Raw genomic sequence first — 26,991 nt, 5'->3', positions numbered from 1 at the left:
CAGAGTCATTGAGATTCAGAGGAGAGTTCAGTCTGGCCAGGTGGAGGGTTCCTCCAGCTGCTTAACAGCACAAATCTGCTCAGGGGTCAAAATATATAAATATTTAATCCTTTTCCTGCTGTTTTGAGTGACAGGAACACCCCATAAAGAGTTAATTTTCTCAGCCCTTTCCAGGCAAGGCTTTACTTAACATTCAGAAACAGACTCGGTTGTAGTCGTGTTCAAAACTAATGCGAGAAAAACCATCAAGGCAAAAAGTAGATGGGATCGACCGAAAGATAACTCTTCAAATTCAAACTTTAGATCTTCAGGTTTTTCTAAAAACCCTCTTGAAATCATACCAATGATACAATATACTGCATTTCAGTTGTTTCAAATGTATTCATGTATAATCTTTAAGCAAATATATGAAGGGTGAAAAATATTAGTTTAGTCACTTAATGTCGGCTTCAGTCGAGGTTTAGTTGACTAAACTACAGATAATTTAATCTAGTTTTAGTCAATGAAAATGTTATAGAATTAAACTAAATCGTATTAATGCTTTCTTCAGAGAGCAGAGTTTATGCACACCGGTAGATCGGATGGCGTAGGAGAAGACCAGGGGTCGACACTACAGAACAAAACACTCCCGCACACTGCCTTCTTAAATACTTAATGAAGATCTGTGTACCAAAACGTTCTTATTAAATATCTCTTACTGCAATTAATGGTTTCTTAAATTGTTTGTCAATTTGTATGTCATATGTCATATTGTTTTACATTACCATTTAATTCCACACACCGATCATTTTAGTGTGTTAATCTGTCCATATATTTCACATTAAGAATCAAGGAAATCACTTTGTCTTTTTTGAATCTGACATTAAATAAATAATAATCTATTGCTGTGTTCAGATGTCAACAACTTTAGGTAATGTGTCTTTTATACCCATTGCAGATGGATTTAAATCCCTTTTATGATGTGCAGAAGCTTATAGATCTCACGTTAGGATCAACTCGGATACGAAAATATCCCAAAATATTCAAAAGCAGCATTTTTTTTATCTGTAAATGCACAAATTTTTGTTATTATTATTATTATTATTATTATTATTATTATTATTACAGTTTCACTGTATTCTTTAATGTATGTTTTTGTGGAGACACTAAAAAGATCTGGAACTTTTTCTGTTTTTGATTAAATATCTGAGGCTTATATCTTGGTTGAATCGTACTCAACAAGGTTACACTAAAGTGCTATTTTTTTTAATCACATTAGTGACTGCAGGTCCAGGATCCGCTCTGGGACAACAATCTGGATTTCTGTTAGTTTGTCAGCTAAGAAACAGCCAACAAACATACTGTAAGATGTTAAATGAGTTTCCGATGTCAGCAGTGTTGGTGACACTCATCAACAGTATTTTCATGAAGAGATGTTCACAGCTACTGTATGTGCTGCTGGTGCTGCAGAATCACTCAGCGGATTTGATAAAATGACGAGTGCACAAACTTTCCTTAATTCATGTGAACTCACTGCACATGGAATGAGGAATGAGATTAAAAAAAATGGCAGAATCTGAAATGTTTGTTTGAAACAAGAATAAATGACAAACGTGTAAGAATAAAATTGTTAACATTGTTCCTGATCAGGTTTTGATTAAAAGTTTTGGAAAGCAGATTTAAAGTTAATGTCGTAAATGATAAAATCAGCATATCAACGTTTAAATTTCTTTCAATTTCTTTATTAGTTTGTGGGAAAATGTTGCACCTTCTGAACATCAGGTGGAAAAAGCAAAGTTGGGTCAGAAGCGTTTTCAGTCCTGAATGTGGACGGTCACATTTTTTCAGCAATTGTTGTTTTGCAGTGCAAACACAGGCAAGAAAAAAAGAAATGCAAGCCAGCCAGGACCCACTGAGCTTTTCTTTTTTTTTCAGCCTGGTGAAAAGAATGAATTATTCAACAGTAAGCAAGCTTTCAGCTGGCCATTTGTGTGCTTTGATCTAGGAATCAGGAGTTTGCATGAATGCCTGTATTGTCATCTTATGTTTTCACAGTGTGTGAATGATTGAAAATAGTGCAGGCCCTCGCGTCATCTGGTAGAGTTTACACTGCAGGCCCTGTGGACGGGCAGGCTGGCATCGTAAATCCCCAGATGTTGTTTATTTGTCCTGTGAGGTCACGTGGCCGGGTTCACTCAGGCTGGCCTCACCTAAATATTCAGTGTGAAAACAGCTTCGGGGTCAACCTTTAACAAACTGCAGCTCGACGTCAAAGCCCACCCCTCCCCCCTCTTCATTCAGTGGAGCAACATAATATGGAGGTGTGGCACGCAGCCAGGTGCTGCAGGTATCAAAGATCTCATGTTGTTGAGGAGTTTATACGCTGTGTTTTTAATTAAACTCAGATTGTACCTTTTACTGGTCAAGAATAGGGCTGGTCGATTGAGTATTTTCTCATTTAATTAAGAACTTTACTGCAAAATGAATATAACAGTTTCAAGTGAAGTTATAGAGCAACAAAATGAATGGATATTTCCAGCTATATGCATAACCATTATTATGCATCTATAAAATGCAAATTCATTTGTAAACTTTTCGTGCATCCATCGAGCTTTAGCTTAAATAAAGAGAGAGTGAAGGACACCTGTTGCTTGAGCTGAAACATTTAGTTGATAAAGTGATTATTTGATAAAGAAAAAATGAACAACGAAGAAAATGAAAGCTAAAGCCCAAGACGACGTCCTCAAATGTCTCGTGCTATCCACAAGATATTCAGTTTACTGTCATAGAGAAGTAAAGAAACCGGAGAATATTCACATTTAAGAAGCTGGAATCAGAGAATTTTGACTTATTTTTTCTTAAAAAATTACTCAAGCCGATTAATTGATGTTATATATATATATATATATATATATATATATTGATATAGTTAGCGATTAATTAAATAGTTGACAGCTAATCGATTAATCGTAGCAGCTCTAAAGAAAACAAACTTTGATAATCGAATCGATTATCATCGAATTTTAGGCAGAAGTGGCATAAATTCACAGATTCCAGACTCTCAAATGTAAATATTTTCTGGTTTTCTTCTATGACAGAAATCTTGACAGAAAGAAGATCTTTTGAGGGTTTTTGAGTGTCAGGTTTGAAGTCATCACGGACTCTGAGAAGTTGTCATTTTTCAGTATTTGCTGACATTTACGGACCAAACAGTTAAAGTAGATTAATTGTTGGTTGCAGCTTTACTATATGAACATAATGAGATTTTTGGGGGTTGTAATTCAAGCTGCTTTACCCAGATCAGTCATGTCTTTCATTTAACACAAGAGCCCTGAACATCACAAGACGATGCTTCATTCTCACCACCTTTTGTTTCCATTATACAAACAGCAAGCAGATGGAAACATCTAATAGTGTTTTCTTGTCTATTTATGCAACATGTCTCCTACATTCTGCTCTTGTCTACCTTTGAGGTGCACTCTTGTGATCCGTGATGTGCTGCCATTCATGGGAAATGCCTTTTCTTCTGATTACCTAAGATACGGCTTATTAGCACACGTGCAGTACGTTGTGGTCCCATTGTGTCACAACAAAAGTAAGGCCTTTTAATTGATAATGATGTGAATGTAGAAAAATGTTTCATTATATTGAGGGATGGGTGCATTTCATAGAGGAGAAGAGCAGATCCATGGCATTGGTTGGCTACAGCTGGACACATAATTAGAGTGCCTCCTTACCTATAATTTGTGTAATAGTTTTGGTTGGCGGCATGTTATTACCATATGAAAGGGCTAAGCAGGGGTCATGTGCATTGCTACAGCAATTAGAGCAGAGCTGAGGGCAGAAGAATGTTTGGAGCCGTTGTTAATTGGAAATCTCTACAAAGCTATGCTTTAATTATAATTTAGTCAGAGCTGCACTGTTTTAAACCCAATATATTCAGTTGCCATTATTTTCTGTAATAGTATGAACAGCTAGGTCTGTTTCCTTTCAAAGCGTCGGGCTTTGAAGAGAATGAGATTGAATTAGATTAATTTGAAAGGCTGTGCTGCTGCGAGTTTTTTTTCACCCAACATGGTTCTCACATGGAAACCGGATCTGGTTTGTTTAGGAGATGCACATCTAATTTGCATGCACCTGAAATATGGTTATAGACCTTATTGTTTGCTATATAGCTTCATGTATGATTCTATGAACACTTCCTAGAAAAGTTGTAGCTTTGTGAACGAATATGTGACTCATATTATGACTAAAGCCACTCATAGTCAGCCAGCTTTAAATATTTATTATTCACAATTTATATGTTCAGAGGGCTGTGTATGGGCAAGAATCTGGTTATGATTCAGTATATTGCGATATAATGTGATACTGTAATCAAGGTGACGTATTGGGATTTTTTTTAAAAACCTAAACCTCATTAGGAAAACTTTCATACTTTAAAGAACACACCGCCATATGCATCAAATATTAAATTATTAAATAGTAAAAAAGTTAATTTTTTATGCAATCAGAACAGTGGGATCTGTATTTGCATTTATCACAGTCCCTGTAACACCCAAAATCATAGCTCTACTTTGAGAGGGAGCATATCTTTGCAAATGAAATAAAGTATTGACTGAGTTAATCTTTGGATGTAAACTATTAATCAAAAATCGATAGTGTTTTTGAGAATCAATACAGTATCACAAAATAAAATATCGCAATCCTCGATATTGTCTTATACCCCTAGTTCAGAGGTTCAAAGGAAATTATTGACTTGGTTAAAAATGACTTCATTATTATGTTTCTTTAACTGTAGCACATAATCTACATTTTCTTTTGGTCGTGGTTGATGTTTCATTTTTGTGTTTGCTGTCAAACCTAAACTCAGATGTGTTGCTCAGCATGTGTGTTTGTGTTTGAGTGTTAAAAAACTAAAACCATGAGTCTTTGTAACAACAACAGGTGGTCATGGTCATGATGTGGTTTTTCTCTATGTCTTTCTTGCAAAAGTATTTCCACTCCTCCTCATCTCTAAATGTTTCATGTTGTCCGTTGTAGATAAACTAAAACCATGAGCATACAGCCTACATGAGTCTACGTTAGAGCTGCAACGATTCATTAATTAATTAATTAAATCAGTCACCAACTATTTTATAATTGATTAATCAGTTTGTGTAATTTTTTAAGAAGAAAAAAGGTCAACATTTTTTGATTCCAGCTTCTCAAATGTGAACATTTTCTGGTTTATTTTCTCGTCTATGACAGTAAACTGAATATCTTTGAGTTGTGGACAAAACAAGACATTTGAGGACGTCGTCTTGGGTTTTGGAAAACACTGATCAACATATTTCACCATTTTCTGATATTTCATAGACCAAACAACTAATCGATTAATCGAGAAAATATTCAACAGATTAATCAACAATGAAAATAATCATTGATTATTTTCTTGATTAATTGATAAGTTGTTTAATCTATAAAATGTTCCGAAAATGGTGAAAATGTTTCCCAAAGCCCAAAATTACTCAAACAGATTAATCAATAATCAAAATAGTTGGTGATTAATTTAATAGTTGACAATTGATCAAATTGATAAATCGTTGCAGCTCTAGTTTCATTTTTGTGTTTGCTGTCAAACCTAAACTCAGATGTGTTGCTCAGCATGTAAACCATTACAGCCTATATGAGTCTACGTTATCATGGCCATGATGTGTTTTTTCTGTGCGTCTTTCTTGCAAAATATTTCCACTCCTAACTTGATATTTAATATATTATTAATATCTCTAAATGTTTCACGTTGTTTGTTGTAGATGTTTCGTCTTTTTCTTTTAAAACATTCAACACATTTCTAATTTTTCTCTTCACGCAGGTCGAAATGAGCTGATAGCCAGATACATCAAGCTGCGGACCGGGAAGACGAGGACTCGGAAGCAGGTAAGACGAGAGAAGCGACGTCTCTGTTGCATGAGTGTCAGAGGGCTGTCAAATCTGAATGCGTGCAGACTGCTGCCTTTGTTTCCAGACAGAGAATAACACAATGCTTAGCTGTCGAGGGGACTTCTGAGGCTGACAAGTCCCCCGTCACTGCTGTGTTGCATGAACAGATGTCCCTGGATTATGACATTCCCAAAATTGTCTCTCATAAGTACACAAACTGTATAAGAACTGTAGATTTAAAAGCTAACATCTACTTAAAATGTAGCCTTTCATTTTATTCAGTAAAGCAGCTACGTACAATTCATATGAGAGCATTTCAAAAGAGTAGCCACAGTAGCTTACAGTGCAAGTATTCCTCCTCATGACTAAATCATGGAGGTCGTGCACTTGGTTGGAGTGGAAGCCTGTATTAATAGGAAGGTGGAAGCCTTAATAGATCTCTGATCAAAGAGAGTATTCGGTGAGAGTGCATCTCATCTTCTGCAACACACCGTGCTAAGAGTTGAGTCTGCAGTGCACAGAGTCCAGCTCTGATTTCTGAATAAAGCTGTGATAAATTTATTAGTCTGTGCTGTAATATGTCATGTAAATGTAATATAAATAACATAGTATTCAGGGCTCTTAATCGTTCTCTTATATGTAGATCTCATAAGAATTATAGTACTAAAATAAGTCAAAGAATAAAGTTGATTCTTGTATTCAAATTAGCTGATAGTGAGCTTCAGTAACAGTATGAAACCCACTGACTAAACAGGAAATCCCCCGTATGACCACTGACTTGAATGACAATGATAAACAAGCCAGTGTCTACAGTGACATTTGATCACTGTGTGTGAATTGATCAGTCTGGAGCAGAGAGGCCGTTTGGTTTCTCTTCTCCGCGACACAGAATCAGAATGAGAAAGAGAGAATTGTTTACAGCTGCACCAAGAAACGCACATCTGTTTCTATTGTTAGTTTAAATGCATGATGTGTATGTGTGTGTGTGTGTGTGTGTGTGTGTGTGTGTAATCGCTGTGTTGTTTAACTAACGAGTATTTTCATTAGAGCTGAAATGGCAAGTCAATCAAGATCAAATTAATCAGCAACAATGTTGATAATCTAATAATCGTTTGACAAATTAGCTTAAAAACAACAACAACGATTCACTATTTACAGCTTTTCTGAGACTTCCATGATAGTAAACTCAAAACTTTTGGATTTTGGACAAAACAAGCTGTATGAATATGTCAACCTGGGCTTTAGGACATTTTTTTTGGTATTTTCAGTTTTCTCTTTCAATTCAACGTAATTGTCAGTTTCATCATAAATGAAAATAGTCGTTAGCGGCAGCCCTAATCTTCATTATCAGTTAATCTGCTGATTATATTCTTGATTGTTTTGTCTATGAAATGCCAGAAAATAGTGAAAAATGGCCAGTATAATTTTCCAGGGCCCAACGTGCGTCTTTAAATGTTTTGTTCCGTCCGACCAACAGTCCAAACCTCAAAGATATTGAATTTATAATGATATAAAATACAGAAAATCCTCACATTATTTGACAGTTTTGCTTGAAAACTGGTGAAAATAGTTGCTGATTTATTTTCTGTTGATTATTAATTCCTAATAGTTTCACCTCAAGTTTGTGTATCAACCTGAATAGCAAGAAAATATGTTATGAATAATGTAAATATGAATTAACTTGTTAAATCGCCCCGCTCCTGCTAGAAAACTCACCTTTGGTGTGATTTGGGTGAATCATGTCAGACACACATTACTCCTCTTTCTAACTGCTACTTGCACTGCTGAATGTTTCATGTGAGAATATTAAATAATTTTGCACCATGTTAGCGTTGGAGGGTAAACTTGGCCGGTGAAATGCCTCGCCAAGCTCCCGTAAGAATACTAGACTAGCCAATTCTCATTCAGCACACAGCGGATCACATCTGGGTGCTCTTAATGTGTGCTAAAGGGGCCTGCATCCTCCTTAATCAGTTCACTTAAGTGACGACAACACACAGCATAACGCTTTATTGGCTGTTAGCTTGGTGTGTGGTTCAGAGATGCTTCTGTTATGCACCATTTCTCCCTCAAGTGTCTGTTAAACAAAGAAATGTATAATCCACTTTGTACTCTTTTTTGTTTTTTCTTGTTTTTTTATTTTCCGTTTTCTCTTTTTTTTTTTAATGGAGGTGTCTAGTCACATACAGGTCTTAGCAAGAAAGAAAGTTCGAGAAATCCAAGCTGCCATTAAGGTACGTCTGGCTTTGCCCAGTTGCAGGGGGCTTTTCATTGCCATGGTTACAGGCTCTTCCTTTGTTTTCCTCCCCTCCCCTACCCCGCAGGTGTCTAGTCACATTCAGGTTCTTGCCAGAAGGAAATCTCGTGAGTTTCATTCCAAGCTAAAGGTATGCGCTTTTCTGCTTTTGGGCTTGTTGGTTGCTGTGCGACTTAACTTCCTGTTTCCCGTGGTGACAGAGTGAATGCCTTGTGCTCTGATTTCCCGCTAACCCAAATTTTCTGCTGACTGTAATCTGTAATCACGTTTTCTAATCCCCCTCCACCTTCTCAGTCCATCTCTCTTAACCCTCACTATGACATGCTGCCACTGTCCTGTCCACTTGGTCTCATCTACATGTATTCTCTTTTCTTTACGGGCTTTTGCTCATCATATTCATGACGTAGTATAAAAATAGTGAATTTGTTTTTATAAAAATAATAAAATGGATTAATATCCAGCACTCTTGGGAATGGTTCTGGTAGTTTAAGAGCCTAATCAATGCCTGATTTTGAGGCTGATAAATAAATTGGATAACTGGGGTGCAGGAGTTGCTCAGTGATCCCCCGGCCTCTGATTAGAGGGCGTAAACATTTTCTTTTTTAGATAAACTTCATCACATAGATAAGTCCCAACCTGCCGACTCTATGTCAGCATTGGCCTTGTGAGGTTCAGGGCTGATTTAAAACCGTAGATGGCGTGTTGAGCCATTTTTAACTCATGAAATGCCAATTCAGTATCAGAAGAATCAGAATGATCTTTATTGTCATTATACTCAGGTGCAATGACATTTCACAGGCTTCCTTCATTGTAGTTAAGTATAAATAAATAAAAGCAGTGACAAAAACAGTAATAGAAGCATAAATACAGTAATAGTAGTGCTTAAATTTGAATTTACACATTTTTATTTATTTTATTCTTATAAATTTGGTAAGAAATGTCCATATTAACACCAGTACATCACAGTACAGTCATATCATTTAGTTTATAGTTCAAAAATCATGTTTAAGTGTGCAGTACTTCTTACTAAACTGAACTAAATGCTAACATCAGCATGCTAACATGCTGATGTTTAGCAGGTATAGTGTTTACTATTGACAACTTTACCTGATGATGGTGCTAAATGAAAAGTCGGGGGATCACCAAAGTCATTACATCCAACAGTTGTTGAGACATTTCACTCAAACCACAAATGTCATCCTCATGCGCTAGCGCCAGAAGAAAAGTCTCATTCTGAGGATTCATCCATGAATGTTTTTTTTACCAAATTTTATTGCAATCCATCTAAAATGTGTTGAGATATCTCAATGATGGGCCAACTGACATGATGATGTGATTCCTTGAAATTCCTACAAATAAAGACAAACAAAACCTTTTCAGAATATTAGGGCTGTCAATCAATTAAAATATTTAATTGCGATTAATCTCAAATTAATCACACATTTTTATCTGTTCAAAATATACCTTAAAGGGATATTTGTCAGGTATTTAATACTCTTATCAAGATGGGACTGGGCAAATATAATTGCTTTATGTAACAACAAAATAATGACACATATTGTCCAGAAACCCTCACAGGTACTGCATTTAGCATAAAAAATATGCTCAAATCATAACAGGGTAAATTTCAGCCCAACAGGCAACAACAGCTGTCAGTGTGTCAGTGTGCTGACTTGACTATGACTTGCCTCAAACTCCATGTGATTATCATAAAGTGGGCATGTCTGTAAAGGGGAGACTTGTGGGTACCCATAGAACCCATTTTCATTCACATATCTTGAGGTCAGAGGTCAAGGGACCCCTTTGTAAATAGCCATGTCAGTTTTTTCCTCACCAAGTTTGGAGTGTAATTTAGCCTCCTTGGCAACAAGCTAGTATGACATGGTTGGTACCAATGGATTCATTAGGTTTTAAAACTGAGCCCACTACAACCTCCGAAAAATTGTTTGTGTTAATGCGTCAAAGAATATTACTGGCGTTAAAATGAATTTGCGTTAACTAGTTATTATCGTGTTATCTTTGACAGCCCCAGTTCTTCATACTATGACAGTTTTCCTAAAATTAGATTTAGAAAAAATGCAATAAATCGCCTTGCTTACAGTATCGCAATATATTGAATCATAACCTCTGTATAATGATATGTATCATATCTATAGATTCTTTCCAATACTCAGCCCTACACACTGTTATCATGACACTGTTTCTAATAAATGTCAAAAATATATATTTTTTGCGTCTCCCAATATATCGGCCTGGTTTATTTTAATTGTCAGGCTCAAATTTTTACTCTCTGCATATTTGTAATAATTTAGTAAAAACACATTCAAAGTGTACAAATGTTGGGAAGCATGCTAGCCTTGGCTGTTGGTGAGTGGCTGAGAGCTGAAGGTCCGAGGACATCGCTCTGACGGCTGACTCTTTCTGAGATGCTCTCTCTGCTTTCTTGTTCCCCCTTCAATCTGTTGATAACTCCAGATGCTCACAATGCCGTGGCTGTCAGCCGCTTTCCTTCCTCCCAGTTCAGATGTCGTCATTTCAGAGCCTTCTTGTCACTTATTTCAGCAATAGTGAATTCTGTTAAAATCACTGTGGAAAGCTTTTCACAATGGCGGATTAAAATGGGAGGAAAGCATTGTGAAAGAAGTAATCTTGAATAATATTGACCTGTAATTTAAGGTATTTTGTGATGTAATGCTTGTATATCAAAGGACGCTCTCACCCATGTGCCATTTTCTTCTTTTCTTGGGGAGCCGACTATACGTTTTGACTTTCACACTTTGCTCCAACACGAATTAATGACCCCTCATTAATCTGTGTGTGTGTGTGTGTTTTAGTATGTGTGTGTGTGTGTGTGTGTGTGTGTGTGTGTGTGTTGAGAGACAGGCAGCTTTGCCTGGTCTTTCAAGGGCACAGACGGCTGTCTGAAGAAAAACAGACAGCTTTTGTATGAATCCCTGTCTTTTCTCATTTAAAGCAAATTAGAGTGTAGGGGCAAAGAGAAATACAAGTGTGCCCTTCATTTCTGAGGGCATCAATGAAAACCTGCTGTTTCTGGTCTCGTCTGTGGCATTTTAGTGAAATTACGGTCATTACGTTACCGCTCTGTTGTTTTGTCTCGAGTGATGACTACTGATCAGATTGTGAAAATTATAGAGAGCAAGACATTCGCCACAGAGACCAAGGATAATTTGTAAATACAACTTTCATAATCCTTTGTTATTAAGTGTTTGTTGCACATTTGTGTTGTGTTGTACTGTGTGAAGAAGGCTGGACATCTCTCAAATTAAAGTGTGTTTTTACTGATGTTTGAGACTTTTTCATGCAGACTTAATTAACAGTTTAAAAATGATGAATTACTCACAATAAATTCATTTACAATACAACCCTGTTTGTTTTCGCATTTAGGTTACGAGCATGGTAAGTCTTTATTTCTTCTTCTTTTATTAGAGCCTGTCTCATCCTTCAGCTGCTAGTTTTGCATTTGTGCTCCTGCCATAGTGACCCAGTAGCTGCTGCCCAGTGTTTTCCCTGTTTAGTGGTGTCTCTTTGTGTCATCATGCTATTATCATACTGTAGCTTGACTCTGCTCCACCAGCATCTGTTGCCAGCATGCCTACCTTTAGCTTCTGCCACCAGTGAGTCTGCATGGGTTTGCTAGTGTGTATGGGTTGCCCCAGTGTGCACTCTGCTGTAGTATTTACACTGAATTTACCAGATTCAGTGTGACTTTAAATATCTTTGTGAATGCACAGTAACAAATGACTATGTCCAAAACAAAATGCAATGTGCGGTGCACTTCTGCAGGCTTTTTTTCCGGCTCTCTGTGTAACTATTCCATTAATTAAGCATGGCCATTTACCATTTATAATTGGATAGATCCTGATAAGAAAAGGGAACTAACTGGAGCTATGAAAGTCTCTTAACCAAGTGGGATTGGTGTCCTTCAGTTTTTACTTGAGACATTCTTTACAATGTTTAGATGTTTTGACATGTAGACAAATCCAGCCTTGATAGAAATGCTGCTGAATGAGTTTTTTATTGGTGGATTAGTCAACAAGCAAACTTTTTCGTTTAAGTGCATACCACAGCTATTGCATTGTATATTGGAATTCAATTCTCATTGTTCGGCACATTCCTGTAAAAATACTTAAATAGTGATGCACATGCATCTTCTTTTAACCTGCTTGCAGTTTACGGTTGTGAAAGAGGTCGGTGGTGCTTTTAGTGTGTTGTTTGGAGTCTGTTTGTTGCCACCTCTGCATCATGCCCCACCTCCCCCCTCCGTGCAAGTGCTAAGCCTTTTGTGACTGCTGTTAAAGGACCAAGCCGTGAAGGACAAAGCCCTCCAGAGCATGGCCTCCATGTCCTCGGCTCAGATCGTCTCTGCCACGGCTATTCACAACAAGCTGGGCCTGCCAGGCATCCCGCGTCCAGCCTTCCCTGGAGCAGGGGTAAGAGCCTTGTCGGCACCCCACTATTGATCCATCCTGTCCAGCTTCACCCAGGGCAGCCATGGGGCCAACCGCGCTGACGCCCGGGCCAAATCACATTACACACTACAGCTTTGCACAACTGCCCCTATCAGATAAGCACATGATCAAAAGGAGTGGTAGTCAAGATAACTACATCCACTGAACACGGAGCTAAGATCCATTTTGATCTTGTTGCTAACAGCTGCTCACAATTCTATGCTTGCTTTTGTTTGTTTTTTTGTTGTCCATTAATACATGTAATTCTCCAGTTATGGCAGGGTATGATAACTGCTGGTCAGCCAGGATCCTCACAAGAGTAAGTATCAGAAAAAGAGCACTTAAATCCACAAAAAAAAACTCTCTTTAAGCAATAGATTCAGTATAGCATGTTATAGTAATGTTTTTTAATGGGTCTGTCATTCTCTGTTCCAGTATTAAGCCTTTCACCCAGCAAGCCTATCCCATCCAGCCAGTCACAACATCCATTTCAAGTAAGAATTCACCTCATGATTAAATAACTATCAAGGGAAAATGACCCAAAACGTACATCACACTTTATACAATTGCTAAATTTGAAAAGTTTGAAATTGGTTATTGGACAAAAGTCCAAAAGTCCATTGGACAAAAGTCCAATAACGTGCACATCATAGTAAAATGTGCAGACTATTTACTGTATTCAAGCTCGCTTCATCTCCACATTAACCTTGCACAGCAGCTGGATTCTCGCAATGTCACGTAATCACGCAAGAATCGCGGTTATCAAATGTCATAACAAAATCCATCTTGTCAGGCTTCAAATATTGCATTTGTGTCCGGCTCGCCAGAACACGGACCAATCAGCGTCCTGTGAGGAGCTACTGACATGACTTAGGTGTGTGAGACCCGGTGAGACCATAGGCGAGGGTTCGTTCTAAACAACGATGGCGGCTCCTGAAGACGTTAGCGTAACATCAGTTATATCAGAACTAGAGAGTATTTCTTCATTGAAAGAAAAGCAAAAAACGTCACTGAAGGCTGTGTTTGTGGCCTTCAGTTAGTTTCTCTATTGTTAGTTTGATTTGATTTGACACATGGTTCATCCAATAACTTGCCATGTATTTTGTAGTGCCTGCTCTTTTTCAAACAGTTTCCAAGGACGGCTTCTCAGATGGTTCTGTAGAACAAACCGTCAGTACAAAGCATTTAAAAAACTCCTTCACTGTTAAATGTGATCTTTTAATTTTATTGTGAGAATTGGCAGATTGTCTGGCTGTAAAAATTCGGACAACGCGCTCAACTCACGATTACACCTTGAAGACAAGGTGCTGGATCCTTAATGTAGATAATATAAAAGGAAAGACTAGGACAGCACACCAATTTGACTTTTTAATATTGCCACTGTAAAACAAATGTGTTGATAGAGAGAGGGAGATAGTAACAACAATAAAAGCAGGTTTTGATACTTTGAACCCACCTATCCAGATTATCCACCTTATCTACAGTGTAGCTCAGTGAATCTGTACCAAACAAAGATGTTTTCTTAAGTTTGTAGAATAAGAAAATATTTAATTCAAAATGGTATTTTGACAAAACGTAAACACAAAAAATTTTAATCATTTTTTTCTTCCATTGGACAAACAACTTGGGGACTGTGAAAACAAAAAACAAAAGATTTTCTCTTACCTAATGCCGGGCACACACTACACGAGAATCAAGCCGATTTTGGGCTTGATTCCTCCAGCCTGACGATGGTCAGGAAAGCCCCGATTTTTTGATGGTTCTAAAGATTATCTTTCCAGATATTCTTGTGGTGTGAGGTATGTTAAGAGTGTTTTTTACATCCCCGATCGGCTCGGAAGTCCATCCTGGCTGCACCGATTTAAAATCGCAAAAATGTAACTTTTTGTTTGCACACATCCGTTGCCCGTTCTGGGTTTAAATTTTATTGTTACTCCTTCCATCCCATGGATGGTAAACGGGGGAACGTAACAACGTTCGATATTTACGATTGCATATCCTGTTGTGTGTGTGTGGAACCCCGAGGACAGCCGATGACGCGGTCCCCATGGGAAAGAACGACAGCCAATTGAGAACCATGCTGAGTGAAGCGGAATAGCAACCACCGCCGTCCTAGTGGCCGCGGCTAATGCAAAATGCAACGCATAAAGTAGTAAAAACGTTTGTGAATTTTCAGGCAGTTCAACATCGCTAATTCTTCCTGACCGTCGTCCGCCATGTTTGTTTACACTAAAGTCACGTTTGATTGCGAGATTTCCGTTTTCTTTAGTCGGGACTCTTGTTGTTCATGAATGAATCTGTTAGTGTGTGTTCTGCTGTTTTGGCCAAATCGTTGCTCACCACACACTATAGGAACAAACCTGTTAAATTGAACATAACATGTCGTTATGTGTGGGGTCTCTCACATTTTCAGCATCTGTTAAGATTTGAAAAATGTTTTAGTGTGGTCCATCCATTAGAGAAGAGCAAAAATAAGAAAACATTGTTGAATCCCAGAAATCAATGGGTATTAACAAAACATGAACAAACAACAAACAGTAATAAGAGCAAATCTGTTTCTGATTTTTATTTAGTAGGGACGATACAATTTAACATAGTTCCAATACAGGGCATGAAACTGATGCTGCACAGAGAGTTTATAGCTATTGATCATTTTCAATTCTTGTACCTAGTTGGACTTTTACATGTACAGTGTCATTAAAATATGCAGCTTTCTGTATGGTAAAATCACAATACACTAAAAATATGGAAATACAATAAAATACACATACCACAATACACCAATACACCTTGGTGAATTTATTATATATCACTTCCTGCATGAGGCCTAGTACCTCTAATATGACATAGTCGTATTTGTTGCAGTGTCTTAAAATGAGCATATTCTTGCTGTACTGTAAGACAACCCACAGACAGAACGAATCTTTGATTATTCTGCTGTAACTGCAGGTTACGAGACCACAGCAGCTCCAGGTCCCACGGCACCAGCATGGCAGGGCCGCTCCATCGGTACATCTAAACTCCGACTGGTGGAGTTCTCCGCCTTCCTAGAGCAACAGAGAGACCCAGACTCAGTGAGTGGAGCGTTATACTAAAGCATGAAATACATCACTATCTCATGGTGTTCATTCCCACCTCTTATCATCCAGTCCTTTCCTCTGTGAATACACTGGGACATTTTCCCAGGCAGGGAGTCAGCTGAGAGGAGGCCAAAACAAGCTGAGAGGGGCGAAGCCTGGCCTGTAGGGACACACAGCATGAAAACCTGCAGATATAATGAAGGACTGTATATTAATCAGTTCCTTAAAAGGCATGCCAAAACTATATTTACGCTGCAGACTTCAGCTCAGCAAGACGATCCACAGACTCACCGAGTGTGAGTCGACAAATCAGCGGCTCCAAGTCTCACATTTCTTATTTGTTTTAGCAATTTTTTAACGTTTGTCCACATTTTTCCTTTTGTTTTGGTATCACTACTGCATGACAACAGCCATTAATCTTATGTTCAGCTTGATGCTTGAAATTGTTGCATTTGCCCTGAAGGCTAGGAGAAGCTGCTCTGTGAGCTTTTAAACTGAAGTGAACGACGAGGGCAACGAACCTCTGAAAATCAAATGTTCCTCTCTGATTCGCTTCTCTTTCTGCTTTTTGCTATGCATCGTGGGTTTGCGGTTTAACGGACCACAAATTTTATCCAATTTGTATAATCCAGATATTCTCAGATGAAAAGTTGAAGGAATAGAGTAAACATGTTTCTTTTAATAAATCACTCACCTTTCATTCAATATTGTCAATTTAGTTTGATTTTTAGTTGCCTTTAATGCAGAAATATTGCTTTTCATGTGAGTGAAGGCTGAACTATGCTCATCTACTGTTAGCTTTTGAGTAAATTAATTATTTTACTGTACGGGTCTGCCTCATTTATCACATAGGAAAGATCTATGTGGGTCAGATAGACTGAGATTTGTGGTTTCTCAGCTTTCTTTCCTGTAATAAAGTCACAATTTATAAGCTCATAGTATTTGGGTGAAGCAGTCTGGCATTCCCGACTTGGTTTAATACAAATGAGAGGATCAGTTTGTGTTTGGTTCTAGTGGAGCAGAATGATATTTCCTAATTTGTACATCATAAAACCACACAGACAGCCAAATAAAAAGCAATGTAGCATGTGGTTATCATCATGAGAGTGTATTGTTTCCGATCTAATTCTCGCTGCGGCTTGTTTATTATGGTGGTTATTTTGTCAGAATTGACTTATTTTGTTTCAGTCAACCTTTCTGTGTTGATGGCTCTCTGGATATTGATATGTTATAGACCGGGTTGGAAGGGTTACTTTAAAGGTGTTATCTGACACGTTACTAGTTACCTGTTAAAAATATTTAATAAATAACCGAATCCAAGTATCATAATATAAAAGTAATGTAATCTGACTACTTTACGTTACTTTTGGATTTCCTCAATACCAGATATGCAAAGAAAGACATAAGAAAAGAAAAATGCTGAAATGTCACCATTATTTTGTATGTAAAGCAGAAAAGAGGAACAACATCCCAGTACACTGCAAGTTCTGCCTTCCAGCTGTGAAAATGCTGTCATCATCATCATCATCCAAGAACTCAAATCATTTGGCACATTAGTTACCAGATTTTAACTTGGATCAGCAGCAGTACCCATATCAATGAAATTAAATTAAATTAACCTACATGCAGATTTCTAAGGCTTTACCGTGTGTTATTGTGGTTATATAAATGTAATTTATGGTGCTGTTAGATTGCTGCTATAGATGCTAAATTTTTACTTTTGGACTGAGACAAATGCAGAGACGACTGATCGTTGTGTTGTTCGGTGCAGCCCTACAAATTTCCCGATTTGTCCAGTTTTATATTTGCCGGACCAGAAATGTGAAACGGTTCACTCATTCCCTACGAACCGTCTTTTCACGCTGGGATGCCTCTCGGCAAAACAAATAATCTTGATGAACTGGAAAGTGCGCAAAAACCATTCTGCTTTGTGATAACTTGCGCTATACTCTGATGTTGTTCCCCTTTTCTGCTTTACATACAAAGTAATGGTGAAATTTACACCCCGCGAATGCATTTTTTTCCACTAACAGGAGCCACACCGCCTACCTCCACCTGACGGCTCCCTCACTGATCTCATGTCCTGAAGTGTTGTAATGTCTGCACATCTGCATAGTATATCTTTCTTTATTTTAAATGTAGTTTAAAATTATAATCCTGCTAGTAATCCCCATTTTGACCAAATGTATCTGTAATCTGATTACATCTTTTTTTTCTGTAACAGTGAAGGAATACAGTTACCTTTTGTGTATCCTAATTACGTAACTCTGTTTCATATAATCCGTTACTCCCCAAGTCTACTTATAGATCATTTTAGATACAACCTGAAATAGAGCACCATATTTTAAGTGTTTTTAATACTATTTATTTACTCTTTCAGTACAACAAGCACCTATTTGTACATATCGGACAGACGAATCATTCCTACAGTGACGCCCTGCTGGAGTCTGTGGACATTCGTCAAATTTACGACAAATTCCCAGAAAAGAAAGGAGGACTGAAGGAGCTGTATGGAAAAGGTCCCCAGAATTCCTTCTTCCTTATAAAATTCTGGGTGAGTGTTGTATCATATACGATATTACAGCTGGATTATGTATTAATATCATTGTGAAATGTTTGATGGCAGAATCAGTGACAGTCTGCTCAGGTTGGTCTGTAGTGATTGGGTGTAATCAGTCTACACAGAGAAGATTGCTCTCTTAATGTTTGCAGAATGCACTCTGCTATATTTGGACTTGCATAGCAGGAGAGCTTTTGATCAAAGCACTCACTAATTCAATGTAATATCTCCAAACAAAGGAGTGACCTGGTTGCACTCCTAATGGCTGTTTAAACATTGCATGTATTTCCTCCCTGATGCAAAATGCTAACTAGCGGCAGCCAACAAAGTAGGATCGTGTGCTCTTGGACCAAGTCCCCTCAAATTCCTTTTGAAGTGACCGACCAATCTAAATTTCAAATGAAAGACAGAATCTGCACAATAATGAATGTATAACTGCTTTGCTTAATGAAGGAGGAGAATGTTGTAGGAGGATGTCTCCTCTTTTTGTGTCCGTAATGAACAGGATGTTCGGGGCATAGAAAGGCTGCCCTCCGGGAGCAGACCAGTTCAACCTTGTAAATCAGTCTTTTAACGTAACTTCATTTAATCCTCTTTAGAGTCTCGCTTCCAATATGGACACATTCACATTCTCATTCAGATGTGGCCGAGATCTTCTAATCCGATATGGGATATACAAGTATAATCTCGACAGCTTTTGATTAGACGATGACAAAGAATATTAACATTTTTAGATACCACATTTAATCCAGTTCCAAATTCTGACTTCCTCTAGTACAGATATTTCAATTTCATACTACATACTAACTGCATACAGTATGTACTATACTAATCTTTATAGTGTGTTGTCTTTTTAGTTTGTATTCAAGAAATAGGAGTTGGTAGAAACCAAAAACTAAAAGAGAGTTAATATTGGACTTATATTTATCAAACTGTTTTCTCCTGTTAACACGGACGCCAGAAACGCACCAAACAGCGGTGAAGTTTCTGCGGCCCGGAGGCGTGTTCACGTCTTTCAGGCGGGAAGAAATTCTTTGTAACATAGGTCAACATGTCACAGGAGTCACAGAACTCCGTTAACTGATTGGCTGTGGGTCCTCTCTGACCCAGTTGGCTGCCAAAAGTTAAACTATTCCCAACTTTTAGTTTGGCCGCACTTTGCCGCAGAATCAAACGCCAAAAACACACCAGAGCAGCGTCAAAGTGCAGCATGGGGTGAGCTACCATGCAGTGTCTATGGAAAGCTACGGCGACCGCTCCGAGCTCAGCGATCTGCAAATGTTGGAAATAGTTTAGGCGGCAAATTGTGGCCAGAGAATACCCGCAGCCAATCGGTAAACACATCCTGTGACTCCTGTGACGTGTTGACCTGTTTTACAAAGAATTTCTTCCCACCGGAAACACATCAACACACCTCCTGGCCACAGAAACATTTTATTATTGCGGTGAGCCAGTGTGTTTCCAGTATAACATCATATCAATCCCTAAGGTGATGATATATGAATGTTGTTGTTTCTGCCCCCAAGTGGTGAAAAAAAACAGTTATTGATTAACAAAAAGAGCATTTATCTTCTTCAAAACCTTGAGATAGATTTTTGTTTTCTGGAATATTCCTTGAGTTGTTTCACCACCATTTTTTAAAGTAGTAAGCAGCTCCTCTATGTCCTTTGTCCATTGCATTGTGGGAGAATAGTGTGCATCAATGGCACATTCAAAAATCGGGGGATTAGAGGACTCTTAATATATTTCATTTTGATAGGAGTAAAAAAACAGCCTTAAATTGTCTTATTGCAGATATATATATATTGGTATATATGTCAGCCGACAAAACAAGAAGCTGCAGAACAGAAATGCCAATAACTAGGAAACAATGTCTCCATGACAGTTTGTCCACCAGAGAGCGCTGACAAGCTTATTTTTCAACAAAAACAACTACTATGGATCAGATTTTGTTCTTGTTTTGGGGTTAATTGACATCAACACTTATTTTACAAGTTTCATTGGATATGTTATATTACAGATAATTCACATGAATGGGCTGTAAATATATTTGTTCTCTGTGATCCTTTGGATAATTAATTGTTTTGAATTGGTTGCTATATATACACACAGACTTGTTGTCACTTGGGATATGAAATATCCAACAAAGGTTGCTGTAGCAAAACATAATTAGTTTAGTTGTATTTTAAGTGTTGCCTCTCCTGTACACCTGTCTGTATATATATATATATATATATATATATATATATATATATACTGTATACAGGTGTACAAAACTTACAAAAATATTAGTCACTTACCATTATCACTAATCGTATTTTATTTCACCATTTTATTTACCTCTCTTACCGTGGTTGCATGTGTTGTTTATTCCTATAAATTGAGTAAATACAAATATGAATTGCCCCTGAATGATCTATATTTTTTCTCTGGCTCCAGGCGGACTTGAACTGCAACATTCAAGATGATACTGGATCTTTCTACGGAGTCACGAGTCAGTACGAGAGCTCGGAGAACATGACCATTACGTGTTCAACAAAGGTCTGCTCCTTTGGCAAGCAGGTGGTCGAGAAAGTTGAGGTATGAACTCTTTTCATCTGGTGAATCAGAGCACACTATGTACACTAGACTATACCTATTTACTGTATATTTAGGTTACATGCTACTTTAATTAATATGATTTTTCTCTTTTGTCCTCAGACTGAATATGCACGGTTTGAGAATGGACGCTTTGTCTACCGGATAAGCCGGTCTCCCATGTGTGAATACATGATCAACTTCATCCATAAACTAAAACATCTGCCAGAGAAATATATGATGAACAGCGTGCTGGAGAACTTCACTATCTTATTGGTAATCACCACACTGACCCGAGAGGGCGAGATCCCTCTCCAGGACTCTCATTCCTCTTCTTCTTCGTCTCTTTGCTGTCAGGGTGTCTTGGTGGGCTGGGGGGGGAGGTTGACTGGGCTTTGAGATGAGTTCCTCTCGTTGTTCTTACATTGCTCTCATTCCACAGGGGATGAAACACAGCGTGCGGAGCCTCATTATCTGCAGGGGAAAAGGGAGGATAAGAGGGGGCAGGAACCCCTGTTATTAGCCATCACATGGGGTCTTAAAGAGTCATTCAGCGCTACGTAGAGAGAGCAAAAAAATACATAAAAAGACAGGCATGGATCTTTACGTGGGGGTGTGCACACAAAATAACAACCAGGACCCAAAAGCATCTTGAGCTTAAAAATATATATAAGATTTATAATGATCCTAACCTTAAAGGGATAGTTGGGTGTTTTGAAGTGGGATTGTATGAGGTACTATCCATAGTCGGTGTATTACATACAGTGGATGACTGTCGGCACGCCCCCAGTTTGGAGAAACAGACAGGAGTTACCGCACGGAAGCAACGCAATGTACTGCTGTGGACGGGGCCGGCAGCAAAATGTATTTTAGCCACCTAAAAGAAAGGCTCACCTAAAAACAATTGATATCCGTTTAAGTGTACGCTATATTTAAAATATTTTCTGACAGGGAACTGAAAGTGAAACTTATCTTTACTGTTTTTGTTTGTTTGTTAGTTTCAGTTTTTCAGAAAAGTTTTTATATATTTAGTTTTAGTTTGTTTTTGTTCGGGCCAGCTATAACGTCTCTGCTTTGGGAAATTGGAAATTCTTTTTACGTTTGAAGAAAAGCGCTTAAAAAAATGCTGCAAACATCTAAGACTAGTTGTTATCGGGAGAAAGGACCCTGAGCTTTTTCTACACCTTTCTTTGCTGTTTTGAAAATATGGCAACTCCTTCAATACGTCTACTTCAGTACTATAAAGTGACTTTCTGTTCTGTTGCAGGTGGTGACGAATAGGGACACCCAGGAGACGCTGCTATGTATGGCGTGTGTGTTTGAGGTTTCAAACAGTGAGCACGGCGCCCAGCATCATATCTACAGACTGGTAAAAGAATGAATAGTCCCCCCCTCTTTTCATGGACTTACCAACCTCAAGACAAGTGGCAGTGCCTCTACCTGAAAGTCACACCTACAATGCTTTTTGGTCATGGTATCGGGTGAAGTCAGTTGTTATAAAATTTGTTTTAATATAAAGTGTTTGTTATTTGACTGCAGCTGTGAATTGCGGTACAGTTGTTTTATGTTTAAATACGGGAATTCTCGTTTAAAATATGTTGAGTTGGTCTCCGTTGGGTATAAATGTGGCCGTTTTTAAAGAATTTACTAGATTAATTTGGTAAATGGAAATATGTGTCGTCTTCTTCTGCTTTGTTATGTAGACTAAGAAAAAAAAAAAAAGGATGCTGACCTTTTCTTTCAGCGGCCTGACGTGGTCTGTGTAATATGTTTGAGTGTGTTTCGTGTGTCTGTAATTCATAATTTGTGAGCGTACATACTGTAGATATACAGACATGCACCCACAGCCAATAGACTTTCCAAAGAAACTAAACTAACACAACACTACATAGACAATGGAAGCAAGCGGTTATGAATATTGCAGAATTACTGCTATTACTTTAAGGAAAACTCAGCTTTCAGTCGTATATTTATCCCTGTTGAAGCACTCCCAAGTCTTAGACACTAACAACAGAATGAATGCACTGTGAAAATACTACAAACATTTTGCCTGCATCTGCTCCATAATCGTGGGAAGTTTTACCACCTGCTCAGCATTTCTGTGCTTTCTCTGTGACAACTGATAGGAGAAATTTTAGGTTTTAGACAGGTGAAAGTTCTGCGAAAAATTACTCAAAACAGACTCTCATCTTGTCCAAAAGCACTTTGCTCCCCTTCCTGGACTTGCCTTAGTGATGCTTACTTTTTTTCTGTTAGATCTGTGGTTTTAGAGCAACACTTTAAATAATCACAACACTATAAATCACATGTAGACAGCAGGCCTTGTTCAGTATGCTGTGACTTTGCCCCCCCTGAAAGACTCTCAGATTATCGTTCCCCTCTGGGATCGCGGTGTAAAAACTCCAGAGTGGTGCTGCCTTCACGTTCACACTATGTTCACATGTTTCTGTGGCCTACGCCGATCCCGAGCCTTAAACATGTTATAGCTGTGAGAACTCCAAAAGATGCCACTTAAACTGTGATCTCTCTACACGGGAAGACTCTTTATATGTTTGCATTGTGTAAGAAATTCACAATCCTATCTGCCAAAGTGTAGATGTACAGTGCCTTAGAATACACTCTAACATTACCCTTTGCTTTAAAATCAGTTTTGTGGATCAAACAGTCAAAAATAACTCACCGCTATATTACTTGGTACATCTTCACACCTGAGAAATTATGTTTCTTATAATTGGTACACTCCTAGAAATACAGTTTTTGTTGTCATGAAAAGGCACTTATGTTAAATTAAGTTTGCAAATTTAAACAGTTATAACACAGGTTATATTTTTCTCTAATGCTGTAATATGTTCCTAAAATATCAGCCATTTTTCTAAGAGTGTACTATAATCACAGACTGACTGCCTTTCCTGTCGTAAAAAGACCAAAAATAATGAGATACAGTCAATCATCTGTCCTGTCCTGCATGGTAGCAAGGAAGTGCCTTTGGTTTAAAACTCCCAGCTTCAAAAAGATCAAACAGAAATTAAAAATTAAATGTTGCTAGACCAAAAAAGACATAAGTGAAACCAATCACCACATTGCCTTTTTAAAGGATTGTAATGGCAGCAGGAGGAAAGCTGGTAACCGGTAACATAAACAAATAAATGATACAGTATATTCATTTTTATCACATTGTAAATTGATTTCACAACTGACGTATTTGAAGAAAACCTATTTCTTTGCTTGAGGTCAAAGACCTGCTGATAACGTACAGCCTCTGACTGCATGCAGGATGTCAACTCATCGGTATGAACACTGCAGCGGTTTGCTTCGTGCACACTTGCAGGTTCAAGTGTTTAAAAAAAAAAGGTTTTTGGAAACATGGTTTCCTCTCTCCCGATGTGAAAGCATCACAATGTGACCTTTGATGATGCAGCAGACACAGCTGTGATGTCGACGACACAAACTCGTAATTTATCTTTCAGAACGAAAAGGGAACGTTTATTTAATAGTAATTCTACGCTACAAATTCTAAAATAACCGTTTTAATGCGGTTAAAAAAACATGTTTCAGAAACTAATTTTTCACAACTGTGTGGACGAGGCCGTCGAGGTTAATACTTTTCACCGTAAGGACCATAGCTACTCACTGTTTCTTACAAAAGCATATAATCATCTAAAGTATTTTAATGGAAGAAGCTCTAAATAATTGCAGACAATGTCTCTGGTGGATGCAGATAAAGTTCAATCAATCATTCAGTATTTTGCCACAGTCCTGTGGACACTGTGGAGTTTTAATAGGCTTTTTTGTTTCCTTATGTTTACCCTGTGTATCCGTTCACATTTATTGATTACTTAGTGAGATGTTTTCTTATTGTACTTGTATACAGTTGTACTTGGTTTTGTGATGACATCGTCTGTATATTGCAAGCCCAATAAGATGGTAATGATGTTGCTGCTGCACTGCTGGTACATTTTGACATGTCGTTTCAACACTAAAACAGCAGGACTGATGCCTTCGATGGCACGAATGTTTGAAGAGAAAATGGACACATTTAAAAAAATTAAAAAATAAATTAAATAAAGTCGAGGAATCATGCTACAAACATATCAGCAGTTTAGCTCTTGTTATTTGTAATTCTGTCGAAAGAGTAGGTACTGGTACCTTTTTGTTTTATGACCATTTTCAGATGGTGGCTTTAAAGTGATTTTTCACATTTAGCTCACATGTAGTTGTCATACACACATTTGGGTTTTGTGTGCAGACTTGTTTTTTTGTAAAAAGGTGCTTTGTACAAAATGATATATATCTTAGCTTTTCTTGGTACAGATGATGTGTGATATCTTTTCGTATCCAAGTGTTGGAGCAAAGGAGAGAAAAGAAGCTCTGCTATGTCTCTGTGTTCTGCATTATGGTCTTGTCTTTGCTCCGTAACAATTATGATGCCTTCTTGATAATAGTAGATATTTTGTAGCTTTCTAGATACTTTGTATGTATGCAATATTGAAGTTAAATAAATCTGAAAAGATATTGCCTTCTTTTGTTGTCACTTTTAGTTAAATATTTAACAGAATTATCATGTTGAAGTATTTACTAGTGTTACATGATTTTGTGTACACTGAGGCACCATTTAACTCTTTAGCTGCAGAAACCTCCGATCAACAGTAGATGGAGCCTTTCACTTGCTTTATGTTTAACTGTCCATGTCCCTGTTTCACATGTAAGACAACAGATTTTAATGTACACCGCTGTCGTAACAAAAACCAGCACCAGAGGGAGACATTGTTTTAAAAAAGCAAACTCATTATGGTCTCCTTCCTTTTGAGTTCATGTTAAGGCACCAGTAAATATTATAAATATTATATATTGTGTAATTAAAGTGCCGACTTGAAAGCGAACCTTTGTCACTATAGTCAAAATATACTGAAAGCAGAAATAGTTAAGAGATCAAATACTAAAAGGCTCAACCAATAACTATTCCAACCCTTTGAACTACAGGTATCAGAGGAAATTATAAATATTAGCCTGTTTTCCTGTTCTGGTTACAAACATTATTGATGAAAACAAACCAACAACATCAGTAACTTAGATTTGGTTGTTGTCAATTTAAAGCCCCTGTTTTAAAACAACTGTCAAGATAATTGGGGAATTGTATGATCTTGTTCCTGTGGTTTTGAAGTAAAGACTCTGTCCGTAATGGAGTTCACACAGGCAACATTTACACTGACAAATGTGATCATTACTTCTGGTCCAGAGTCAGGTGAAATGGCTCAAAACCGAAAGTTTTTCTGCAGGATATTTGAAGAAATACTTGACAGAGTTAAATAATAAGTGTAGCCCATGGACTAAGAGAAAACTGAATAGCTTTTGGAGTGCATAGCACCACCATGTGGTCATTTATAACACACTTCACACTTTGAATAAAAACTCCTGAACACAAACAAAATTATTTATTCTGGATTCTGTAGTTCAAGGTCGTCTTATGTGCACATACGTGTGCTAAACTCTGAGTGATCTGATGCATTTTTATGGCATTTTACCCTTAGGTGGCACTATAACAAGTGAAGCCAACACATCTGGATCGCCCCCTGGTGGCTGGCTGCAGTATAGGTCACAAATATCACCCCTCCATGCGGGTGGGACATGGGCCACATTAAAAAGTCATTTTAGGTAGTTCTTATCACGCTGATGTAAGTTCAAGTGTTCATTTTTGTGATAAGTTTGGTTTTAATTCGTTATTTGATGCTATAAAAAGGTGCGATTGGTTCGGGCGGGTGACCTCAATACTGCGGCTCCACCGCCCGATCACTACTTCAACTTTATATAAAGTCTATGGCCATAACTCAGAGGTCATGAGTCTGACTTGATTGGATTTTTTTACATTATCCTCGTATGAAGCCATAACAGACCCAGGATATAAAGTATTTTCCCAAATGTCATCAATGTATCTTGAGTTGGTTATCTTCTTCAAAAACATTTTTTGTTATAGGTTACCTGCCTATCTGCCTGTCTGTGTGCACTCTGCCCGTGCACTCATTGGGCATTATCGGAGTCCTGCACAAGCTGCTAGCTTGACAGTTGTGAGTATCAACAATAGCCATGTTCGTTGTTTACGTTCATTATGATGATAGTGGGGGAGTGTCTTTGGAGGGAGGCCTGAAACAACAG

At 37.9% G+C, this 26,991-nt stretch overlaps 1 protein-coding gene across 7 annotated transcripts in view; it reads left to right on the top strand.

The window, feature by feature from the left end:
- tead1b (TEA domain family member 1b) overlaps positions 1–25,353 on the top strand; it is a 57,711-nt gene extending 32,358 nt beyond the window's left edge. The window contains exons 3-14 of one of the 7 annotated variants that reach the window (XM_037749126.1): positions 5,831–5,895; positions 8,070–8,132; positions 8,223–8,285; positions 11,561–11,572; positions 12,475–12,606; positions 12,897–12,943; positions 13,060–13,118; positions 15,574–15,698; positions 18,085–18,258; positions 20,704–20,844; positions 20,965–21,117; positions 22,109–25,353. In XM_037749126.1, the coding sequence (XP_037605054.1) occupies positions 5,831–5,895; positions 8,070–8,132; positions 8,223–8,285; positions 11,561–11,572; positions 12,475–12,606; positions 12,897–12,943; positions 13,060–13,118; positions 15,574–15,698; positions 18,085–18,258; positions 20,704–20,844; positions 20,965–21,117; positions 22,109–22,222 (1,148 nt within the window). In that variant the 3' untranslated portion in view covers positions 22,223–25,353. Of the gene's footprint in view, positions 1–5,830; positions 5,896–8,069; positions 8,286–11,560; positions 11,573–12,474; positions 12,607–12,896; positions 12,944–13,059; positions 13,119–15,573; positions 15,699–18,084; positions 18,259–20,703; positions 20,845–20,964; positions 21,118–22,108 lie in introns of all 7 variants that reach the window. The other 6 variants (XM_037749134.1, XM_037749141.1, XM_037749110.1 and 3 more) reach the window with 6 other exon arrangements.
- Positions 25,354–26,991: the final 1,638 nt, after the last annotated feature.

The sequence above is a fragment of the Sebastes umbrosus genome, chromosome 2, assembly GCF_015220745.1.
Source record: "Sebastes umbrosus isolate fSebUmb1 chromosome 2, fSebUmb1.pri, whole genome shotgun sequence".
Lineage (NCBI taxonomy): Eukaryota > Metazoa > Chordata > Actinopteri > Perciformes > Sebastidae > Sebastes > Sebastes umbrosus.
This window is presented reverse-complemented; position numbering and strand designations above follow the sequence as displayed.